An 11631-nucleotide genomic window follows, 5' to 3' on the forward strand; every position below is an offset into this window, starting at 1 on the left:
GGTCACCGAAAGCGTGAAGATACGAAAGGATGATTTATGGGAGCTTAAGAAACGACAAGAAGAACGGGTCTGCCGGTTGGAACTGTTGGCAAGGTTCTGTCTTTCAGGATCCCGAGCCCTGAGTGGTTTCAGTAGTCGGTTACATAAACCAACACGACGTAGTACAAGGCAAGCGTATCTGACAAAGAATTGCTAATTGCGTGTTAATTGCGTTATACTTCTAAGCATGGTTTTCGATCCATAACCTTTTAGTACGATAACCAAAGACCTATTGCACGTCTCTCACGTGGGTCGGATATTTGGAACTTAACCAAACTCTCTGAAGCATATCCAACAACGTGAAGCGATACAAACAATGCGAACGAGAAAGAGTTGCAATTCCAAACCCTTCCGTATCATGGAGTCGGAGATTGCTAACAAAGTCGTCAGAGACGCGCACAGGAATGTGTCCGGAATGGAACAAAAAGACGTTCACCGGTTCTTTAAACCCTCGACGCGACATTCACTTTGTAGACGTTTGTTTAGATAAGACAACACGTGCTAACTGCGGTCTGGCGAGCTCTCCGATGGCACATGCTTTTGGGCCCAAGCAGACCAAGGCCTCACCAAGGGCGTTGTGGACACTTACAGCAACTTGAATATCTTGAATATCAAAAGGCGCCGGAACGGAACCCCCAATATAAGAGGTTCCGAGGATTGGAGTAAACGAGGATCCTATAACGATCTACTCAGCAGCCGGGATGAGTCAGGCGATGATCGACGTGCGCCAAGGTGCCGATTGGGAAAACTTGCCCCGATGGGAGGAAAACAACGACCTTTATGGAAGACCTTTTGCGATATTTGCCGTCGGAATTATCACACCACACCAAAATCCACACGGACCCGTTGTGTGGTTGATCCGTTTGTTCGGGACCGGAATCGGGTACAACAATGGAACAACCGAAAGCCACCGCCTGCCACTGTATGTGCTAATGTGTCAACACCATTTGGCGCGTGCTCGATGGCTTCACACCGAAGAAGCTCTGATTGTGCCGATCCGCCATCGGTGTGTTTGTGGCCGCGGCCTTTTTCGCCTTTTTGCACTCCGGTTTTCGACCGTGGATGAGAGTGTAATCGCGACAACTCCACTGGCTGACCCAGAAACGCTGCCACCGTTTGCCACACGGGACGAAAACCTTCCGCGCAATCACGGACACCGGGAAAAAGTTGCACAAACCGTCGCGGCAAAGGGTAAACCAGCAGGACGATCCGCGTCGGTCGCATAAGAAATTACGAGCTCGTTGTCGGAGGTGTTAATGAAAGTGTTGTAGGTACAAAAAAAACGGGACGGACTATTGACAAAACCTTAAGACGGATCCGGGACATTACCTGCACCACACGTGTACTGCGGGGGCCCCGACGGTCTCGACAATCGTTGCACGGAACACTAAAATCTTCCCAATTGTCCTACAATCCCTACACAATCAACCGTCGAGAGCGTGTCGAAAGTATCACGAAGACCAGTATTTCCTACAACCACTAACGGAAAAATGGCAGCCATCGACGTTGAACACCAGTTCGATCGTACCGATTTCTTGACACCTTTTGTGGCTCGAAACACAATTTCTATTCCTTCGAACGTGTACATCAACTAGGTTCGCATGTCCTTCGAACGGACGCCTCACTTCCTGGCCTAGTTTGACCGAATCGTCTAGCTAAGTCGTCGCGCGAACAAACTGCGCGTTCCGTTACCGGCCGCTGGAACCATGTAGTCTACTGTGGCTCTTCAAACTGCTACAGCTCACCCGACCGTAGCCCGGTTTTGTGTTTGTGTATCGCTCACCAAAAGCCCCGCGCTTGCGACCCGCTCCATCCACTTCTAGCGCGTTGCCAAATACAGCCCCACGGTCTGGGGGTCCACTTCCGCGCGTCTCATTTGCTAACCGACAGCTGTTCCATCGCCGCCATATGAACCTACCCCCAAGTAATCCAATAACAATGCCCAATCGGGGCGCAAACCCAATCCCAATGCCTGCCCCAGCGTTCATCAAGCGATCTTCGAGCATAGTAGTATAACCACGCCGGTAGTTATTGGGTGACCGCACACTGGGGTACTATGCCTCCCGGTCCCGTCCCGCGTTCGGCAGCTTGCACCGTGGAACGACATAAAAAAGACATCAACCATTATAATGTTGTTATTTGTTGCACACACTGATCCGCCCCGTGGAGGTTGTCGTCGCGATCGTTTTCGTCAGCACCGACGCCGTAGTGGCGATTGCCTTACTAATTCACAGCTTCCCTGTACAAAACGACTAGCGACACCGCCAAGTGGCTTCCGTTCATTAAGGGATCACAAGCGTCGAAACACGTCGTCATCGTTGTGATTCTACGGGATGTTACCTCACTCATGACTGAATAGATTGCATGCAGGGTGATCGCAAAGTGTTGTAAACAGCAACGAGAGTAAACAAATAAATAACGATTCTCGTCACTGCTCATCTAAGCACTGTTCTAATAATATTAACAAAAGTATGACTGTAAATTGAATCAACCATAAAAAGAAATCAGGATCCGAGTGTTTCCGGGTAAGCAATGTGCCGCGGACGATCGCCAATATTTATGACGAAAGAAAACAGGGAGGGCGTACAGTGATGAAGTAATCTTTCTACGCAGTTTTCTACGTCCTTCGCCGCGGATCAGGTAACCAACCCCTGACTTCGGATTCAAAACTAACGACAAGACGTATCCTACCGAGTACACCACGACGGAAACAACCATATCTTGTACCATAGATTTCGTGAAAAACTTGGTACCCTATTCCGGCTTAGTACAATCCTTGCGTTCCAACATTCGAATCAGCTAACGATTTCGGCATTTCATTGAACTTGTTTGTTTCGTTCGGTTTGATTCGGTTTATTCATCTTTTTCATCGCAATATATTTGATCACTTTTTGCTTTCTTTAGTTGTAAAGTCACAAGTTCTCTTCGTAATATGTATATATATAGATCCATATACATAACATTCCTCATGCTTGACTTCTGTAGATCTTCTTCGGTCTGATTTTGTTTCGCCTTTCCGTTTGCCGTAGTTACTTGCGCAATGTTTAGCGAATAAATGTTTACCGCTTCGTCCGTTATACATACACATTCTGGCCAGTTTTCGGTGCGCTTCCTATCCTTCAACACGCACGAATATTCACTGCCAACCTAGTCACGCTTACGCATCGCAAGCAAAGAATCGTGGGCCGCTGCTGATTCGCGTGCATTGTTTGACCGTTTGTGAGCCCCCGGTGGCAAAGAACAGTTGAATCTTTGGGCATACACCCTCCGAACGAAAGGTCACATATCACTGCTCTTTTGTGTAATTCTCGTCCTATCTCTCTCTCTCTCTCTCTCTCTTTAGTATTTCTTGCTTCTGAAGCGTCCTGAACTTGGGGCTCCTCCACACAAAACTATTTACATTTATGAAAGTTTTCATTTACAATCGTCGCTCGGTGCCAACAGTGGTGCCTACCCTCGTCTAAACGAATGCGATGGCATAACAAAAACAATCAACTCCTGTAACCAACACTATCACCGGTTTAATAAATATACGCCTGAAAGTAGTGCTTTCAGTGCCTTTCATGAAAAGATGTTCTTCTTGCGTTGGTTTTGCAGCTTCTTAATTTGCTCCATCAACATGTTCTATTTTAATATAATAAATTATGAATGCGCCCTCGATATCCTTGGTAGAAGCAGAGAACTCATACCAGTCAACGGTTGTCCTATAATGCTTGTCGAGCTGCTTATCACCATACTACGCTTGGATAAAGTTTTGTGAGCGGCTTGGGAATATTTCTTAGCGACTTTACTGCAATACACCCTAACTCCACATAGGTACACGGAGAAGAAAATGTGTAAGAGCGCACGTAAACGAGTATAGCAGATTGTTATACACGGTCGCTAAATAGTTACTAAATGTCGAATAACAAATCATAGAAATGAATAGCGACATTTGGCTCTGTTACCTACTTGGGGTTGCCTGGGGTTTACAATAATTTATCTGTTGGAAGTAGGACATTGTAACCAAAACAGAAAGGCGGTCAGAGTTTACAGGCAAACACACATAGAAATGAAAATTGTTTAACAATTGAACTGTCAAGTAATACGGAAACGGAACGTGTATGGCCGTACGACAAGTAGAAGGCAAAAACACAGCATAGATTAAATCAATACTGGACAAAACGGATCGCACAAATTATTTCTGCTTTTTGCCGTTTTAGTGATGGACAAGCAATGTTCGATGCTAACAAAAGCATGTACTTATAATAAAAGCAACAAAACTCATGAAATGTTACATGTGTGCAGCAAACTTATTGAAAACGAACAATGGTGAAAAGAGCACTCTGAAACCTATCGCTATCCGTAAGACATCAAACAACTATGAGCACATCTCGGGCGTCTTCATCTATACACTTTATCAGAACGCTAGGATCGCCATCCACTCGGTCAGCATACTGATGATGTTCTGTGCTGAACAGGACCAACATTAGGTTTTTCTTTTATTGCCATTTCCTAACGACGACTAATTGGATGGGCCAAACGCCCAAGTGCCGTTGCCACCCACCAAGAGCCTTTTCCAAATAGGGCCGATTGCGTTTTCATCGAACATTCCCGGAGCATTATGTACAGCGCCATAACGGCAACAGGAACGTAAGGAAAAGTGTACACGAAAAGTTCATATGGGTGTTTAACTGCGCTGTTTTATCAAATGGAATCATTTAAACCACATTGGTGCGTGCAAATTTTTAAACAACACAAAGAGCAAAGCAAGAGCCATAACTTTTCCGTCATGAATTTACGTAAAATGAACACCCTTCACGGTAAATCGTATGCGTACCAAAATGTGAGAAAAACACGATTTCCCGCCACTTATCAAGACATCTAAATAATGTTCTACGGAGCAAGCCGCAAATGACCCACGCAGTTGATGATCTGCAGCATCCGTGGGAAGGATGGTGATGATTTTCGAGAGAAGCGTTTTTCATCGGTCGTTTAGTTTACCAAACCAACGCCCGAACCCCGCGTTCATGCTGGTGACCATTCTCGCGGTAAAAACGATAAAAGGAACGGAAGGCAATAACGAATCGTTGAGCTGTAGCTCTGTAGACGGGAAGTGTTAACGGGTAGGCAAAGGAGGGGCATCGGGTGGCAAGGTGGAGATCCAATCGCAGGACTTCACGATTGCGATCATCAATTGGTGGTGTATTCCCACCAGTCCTTTTCGTACCCTTCGTGCACGTGGTCGAGCAGCACTTTCCGACGCTTTTCGCAATACCTGTCAAAGATGTATCATGGCGAGAGAGAAATGGATCAGTAATGTGTATTCGCAAGCGGCCGGGTGCCTCGTTTACCTGTACTTATCCTGCACCTTCTGCTTAATGTCGGCTAAGTTTTCCGACGTGATGTCACGCTCCAAGTACTCGGATAGCTTTTCAGTGGCCGTTTCCAGATCTTTTTGATTTTCCTCAAAAATTTGCGATTGGTTATTTTTCTTCAGATAGTAGGCAAACACGTAAGTGCACATAAGCGTCTGGCGACACTGGCAGAGTATGTCGACCGCCTTCTTCAGAAACTGGACCTAACGAAAACCAAACAGAACGCAAATCATGTACACAGACTCCATTTTCTCTCACAGAGACTTGCGGCGTACCTCTATCCAGGACATATTATGCTGCTGCATCTCTTCCATCTTATCCTTCACTGCTGCGTACAGCTTATGCTCAAACTTCAACGACTGCATATGATTGATGTATCGGTTATAGTAGTGCAGATATCTGTAACAATGGAAGACGATCAGCAAAGAAACGAAAGAAGCATTTTAAACGTATTTCAGTGAATCATAAGAAAATCGGAGCTATTGAACCAACCTACCTTGCTAACGTTGAACGCAGTTTCTCCTGCGCATCGCGGGCTGCTCGAGCTTCGTCTTCGTCGTAACGGTTGCAATTGTACCATGAGGAACCATGCGGTTCCCAGGACCCGAGACACACCCAGCAAAAGTCGTGCTTGCAGTTCTGATTTTTGCATACCTAAAATGCCGCGAGAAACATTGCGAATCATCAGTCTGCTATCCTTACTAGCGTGTGCACATTTGCATTCGCCTGGGTACATTTCGTAGCAACTAACCATATGATTACAGCCACCGTCCTTTTCAATCGTTACGTTACACTTCGGGCACTCCTTCGTGTTGGCCGCGATCCAGTTAGACGTTTCAGAATCATCGTCGCACTTTTTTATCCACTTCTTCAGCAACCGACACTGGACCGGGTCGTGCCAGTTTTCGCCACACTCGAAACAAAACACGTGATTGCATTTGCAAATCACGGGCCGCGGATCGACGTACTGTACCTTGATCGCAAACGTACAGTCAGCCGAGGGACACCAACGAAGCAGACGATTACACTGTGTGAGGGGAAGAAAAGAAAACAAGGTAAGGTCCCGCGCAATCCTTCCTCTGCAGCCCAGTGACCCTAAAGTTACCTCCACAAAGCTGTTGGTGATAAGGTGCTGATATTTGTGTCTCACTCGATCATCCTGCACCAACCGCATCACTGTTACGTCATCGACCAGAATATCACATCCGTGCGCTGCGCACGCTATCGACAAACCGAGCCCCTCCTCCACGATCTTGGTCGTCAGGTACTCCTGCCAGCATTGGGTGCAGAAGCGGTGCCCGCATTCCAGGCCGGTCATCATCTGTGTAGGCATACAGGAAGGCGAAGAGTCGAATAAATAGCCAAACAAATGCGATTTGTCGTAATGAAAATACGAATGATCAAGATTAGCAGATAACTAGAACGTGATTACGGTGCAATGCCCCAAAGCGGGTGTGTTTGTAATCAGAATAGCACTGGCGCTGATAATGTTTATTGTTCGTTCAAAAAGCAATTGTTTGTTAACGCGACACTCAATGAAAATTTCAAATTAAACTACAAATTAAAAAAAAACATTAAAAGGCATTTCAAAATAATTGAAACCAACGTAGAGTTCGTTGATTGATTGGACCACATTTATCTTTTGGAAAAATGAGAAAATTGTAAGCAAAAGTATAAATGTCAAGATGTAACACATTCAAGGGTCTCAATTGGACAATCCGAAGTGTCTAACCTTTCTACTGTGCAATTTTGTTTACTTCATTTGATGGAGAGGACAAAATGTAATTTCCTGCATTCAAGTTCATGCCAACAGATCGTCAGAGTGCACTGTTAAACTGGATGAATTTCGCATAGGAGATCCCTATTAATCGGTGCGATCTAGCCGAATGATCAACCATGTTGCCCAAACTACAGTGCACCCTTCCAATGGCCTTGAACTTTGCACGCTGTTCTGCATACAAACGACCAAATAGCACATGGCGACGTGAAGTTTACAAAACATTTGGCTTCTATCTCGATTTCATTTGCGATCCGTACGATCGGTCCCTGGTGCGCTGTTCGGGTGGTCAGGCAACAAAACAGCTTGACAAAAAGAACAACACATCGCGGGGAGTATGGCGTTGTGTAGCCGCTACTGTGCACACTTTGCGTCCCAATTACTATCGACAGAGTGGCGGCAAGATGTTAAATTTAACCACAGACGACGGATCAACACAGCGTTTGTTGTTTTCCGTGTCGCGTGGGTAGTTAAAATAGCAAACAAAAAGCTAACCAGCGGTCGGTGGCGCGGTCCGAGAAGAAAGATTCACTTTCGTAGGGCACCATAAGAGAGTGCAGAGCAGCTGTTGGGTATTAACATTGCAACGTAAGCACTGATGGGATTGGGCGGAAGGGATTGGGCATTGGGTACAAAGAAACACGCGCTTACACTTGGGTGAATCGTTGAGTAGCAGATCTCACAATCCTCCGTTCTGGATTTTTTTATCTGAAAGAACCACAAAGTACGTTAGAACATTGAGGCTATGTTTGACACTACGGTGTAGGTATTTCCAAGAACCAGCGGGTCACGAACCTTTGGCTTGAGCGCTAAGCTGGGCTTTCGGAACGGATTGATAACGTGTGCATCCTTGAAGAGCTTGTCCTGGTCGCCATCGTAAAACCGTTCCATTAACTTTTCTTTGTCCCATTTGAAATGGTTTAGCAAAATCCGCGTAGTTGTAGTGGGAATCTGTAAACAGAGAACACAACAGTCAATAAATTGATGATGAATATTCCGTTTATATCTATCGTTTCCGTTAAACAATAATATTGTTACTTCTAAGCGAAAAAGAACCCATTGCAACCAGAATTGGATCCATCGAAAATTTTGACAGCTTGTGGCACTTTAATTTACAAACACCGTGACGGTCTTCCTTCGCAGCTTGGAACGGTCGACACACAAACCTCGCAAACAAATACAAACGCTGGCACTGGCAATCCGGAGGATAGTGCGAGGCCACCTAAATTTGGTTCAAAAGCTCGTTTAAAAGGCTTAATGTTTGGTTGGGTGAATGTAACTAAACGGTTGCCAAAATCGTAACGTAACGATAACAATGACGGCGAAGGTAACATCGAACAGATTATTGCACCACGTTTGACTGGAAGGGACCGCAACGAGACGGGTTACTGAAAACGAGGCTTTTTAGTATATTTTCAACGGAACGGGAGGGTTTCCGATCGCTGGCGGGCGGGCAGGAAATGGGGACCGGAGAGGACGGTATGACCCAGATACACTTCCGAACGTGAATTGACAGTTCGGAAAAGTCCAAAACAAAGAGACTATCGCAACACACACTCTCGGCCAAACGGGAGCGAGCAGGAGAAAGAAAGAACAATCTGTGTCACAGCCACGCACACTCCCACACGCGCTCGTGTGGGTGTGAGTGGGAAAAGTAGAATATTTTCGATTGGCGTTTCCAGTGGGGCCCAATTTTTTTTCTATCGACCTCGAATTTTCTGCAAACGGCGGGGAAAATATTTTCCCCACACTAATATGGAGTAATGCTCCTCTGAACCTCTTCTCTTGTGCCCATTTCTCATTTGACGCATGACTTCATGGCAACGGGTGGTTCCGAGCTCTCGAGAAACACAACGCGCGGGTTCCGTAGCCTTGAGGCGCGCGCGGGCCTTGAAGCCACTACAGAGGGGAGGACAGACCCCCAAGGCATTGGGGGCCGAGAGTGTGGCCACGGCTGCGTGCGCTCTACTACCACCACTGTCGCGTCTACTCACCTCCACGACCGTGTTTACATCCTTGATGCAATCGACCATATGCTGCACGATTTGTTCCGTCGTCAGCACCTCGTACGGATAGTCGTCCGTCTCCTGGCCACGGTCCCGTGGATTGTTGATGTCCACGTCCATCGCGAAATCATCGTCCCCGCTGGAAACGTTGCCCGAGTCGTGCTCCTCGAAGCTTTCGTCATCCGAATCCATCCTCACTTCCGGGTGAACGGACACTGGCCCGTGGATTGGGAGAGACCTGGGCGGCGTGCGGGAAGACGTAGAAGAAGCTGACGCGTTCACACGCCTCGGTTGGCTAGAGTTGCTGCTGCTGCTCGACAATCAAGACTTCTCCGCTCAAGCTGATGATCTGTGTTTACGCAGTGAGTATGAACGATCGAACCGAACCTGATCTGTCACACGAAGCTCCCGAAGCGCGCTCACCACTACCACGCGGGCATTACGCACACAGGTGCGACACCACTTCGCAGTTACGGAAGTCGACTGCTGTTAGCCCAGCGACATTCACAATCGAAGAATGGTAATGTGAAATCCACTGAGAAAAATGTCGTCACTAGATTGTTTTCGCGTATCGCTTGCAGCACCTTCCACTACCACACAGCCAAACACAACGGTTCACTATGAACGGGGATTTAAAGAGGACCAGGAGCGACCTACCTTCAAGCAAAGCGAAATAAGAAAACAATAACACACAACACACGATTTCGACAAACGTGGAACCGAAGCTCGACGACGGAACGACGCGGTGGCCACAATTGATTCTGCAAAGTCAGAAAAGTCAACCGAACGAAAAATAAAACAACCGAAAAAACGTTCGCCGCACACAACTACACGCGTCACACACGTCTCGTGTTGCCAGCAGCCTACTACGCTGTGGAATTGAAGGAAATCGGGGGGGCTGGTGGAACGCACGTTCCCACCACACACAGAGCTTCGAACCTTGATGCGACCGCGCGCGTTGGGACAGGCTGCAGCACACAGGGTTGGCGGGGGGCCTGGCTGGTCGAGGGTTTCAAGAAAAGCAATTACAAACTTTTTCTCTGCTGACCCCAACAGCCTAACCAACACACACAGCCACTGGCCCACCGCACACACCTGAGGTGGTGTTGTTTCTTCGCAGCAGCCGAAATACTCACGCTGACGGAGATTCTGATTTGGATAAAACTTTCAGTCTAAATGACCGTTCGTCCGTCGACGCACAGATTTGGGGCTTGCTTCGCAGCACTCGTTAAGCAAAACAACGTTTACCACTCCTTCCAACGAACGGGTCAGCAGTGTGCAAGGAAAAAGTAGGTTCTTCGCACGGTAACGTAACTTCTTTGAGGGCAGGCTTTGACAGGTTCGATAAAAATTCCAACTTTGACAGCTGACAGCGACGGTGCAGTGGCTGCTGCGCACTCTTTCGGCCGTTCCCGAAGGGTGATTCGGAAGCAGCTGTGAACGGTTCGTTCGACCTTTCAAATCGGATATTCTCAATCCCGACTTTTGCAAATTATCTATCGACACATCAGCTAGTGCTGACAGCTCATAACCCAAAACACGAACTTTGATGGTAGAACGGTGTGCTTAGGGTGAGCCGTTCAAATTATCAAACTGGTGAGAGATTTTAACATTTTACAACGTCCACAGTCATAGTTGAACGTTGATGCGTTGTTGGACATGTACGTAAGAAAAAAGGTCCTTTCGAAAATTTCTCCGAATACAACGATATACGACTCCCATAGCGAGCGAATACTAAGAAACGGACCATGTAGTTGCAGGAAACGCCGCGCCGGTAATTCTGTGGAACTGAAGACCTGCTACATAATGCTTAGTATTTTTCTGGCAATTCTGATGTGCCCTGGACTTGAGGACTTTGTTCCACATTATTTTGTATGGCAAACCACATGTAACTAATTACTCTAACGAATCCACTATATAATCTTGTTTGGCCAACATCAACATAAACAACATGAATTGTGATAGTACTGGGAATTATCCCACGATCGTTGAGCGAATGAAAAAAGCGCGGAGTTTCTTTTACCTGCATTCACCGTCCCTATGACTCATCGGAAACCTTGGCGCGATTTTAGTCGAAGTGGTTATATGCTCCAGAGTTTTTATTCGACAACATCTTTTACGCATAATGCTGTTTTTTTATCTTAGAACAACGGGAATGTTGTTGTGATTGTGTTACGCAAAAAACAGCGACTATGGAGTACGTGAAGTTGTTTCTTCACCTCGTTTGCAATAGACGAAATGTTTTGCAACAAGCCCGAGAAATGATCTCAAAGGAACAGAAAATACGTTATTGATAAATCTGAATAATACGGCGCTGGTATTTAACATTACGAAAGTGTTACCGGCGATGGTGGTGGTCGCGGGAACGGGCGCGGAATACATGTAAAATATGTATATATTTATTCACACATACATCGATGTGTGTTCGGTGTTGATATTCATGCTTTAAAAG

The 11631-nt window shown here is 46.5% G+C and overlaps 1 protein-coding gene across 1 annotated transcript; it reads right to left on the reverse strand.

Moving 5' to 3' along the window:
• Window positions 1–2881: 2881 nt before the first annotated feature.
• On the reverse strand, window positions 2882–10460 carry LOC131214607 (E3 ubiquitin-protein ligase ariadne-1). Its single transcript, XM_058208981.1, has 10 exons — window positions 10316–10460; window positions 9168–9832; window positions 7969–8124; window positions 7825–7881; window positions 6502–6717; window positions 6148–6423; window positions 5893–6050; window positions 5672–5795; window positions 5373–5599; window positions 2882–5296 (listed from the first exon to the last, which is right to left on the reverse strand). Exons 2-10 carry the CDS (start codon window positions 9369–9371, stop codon window positions 5212–5214), a joined length of 1503 nt encoding a protein of 500 aa, XP_058064964.1. The 5' UTR covers window positions 9372–9832; window positions 10316–10460; the 3' UTR covers window positions 2882–5211.
• Between the last annotated feature and the right edge of the window lie 1171 nt (window positions 10461–11631).

The sequence above is a fragment of the Anopheles bellator genome, chromosome 1 (genome assembly GCF_943735745.2).
Source record: "Anopheles bellator chromosome 1, idAnoBellAS_SP24_06.2, whole genome shotgun sequence".
In the NCBI taxonomy this organism is placed as follows: Eukaryota; Metazoa; Arthropoda; class Insecta; order Diptera; family Culicidae; genus Anopheles; species Anopheles bellator.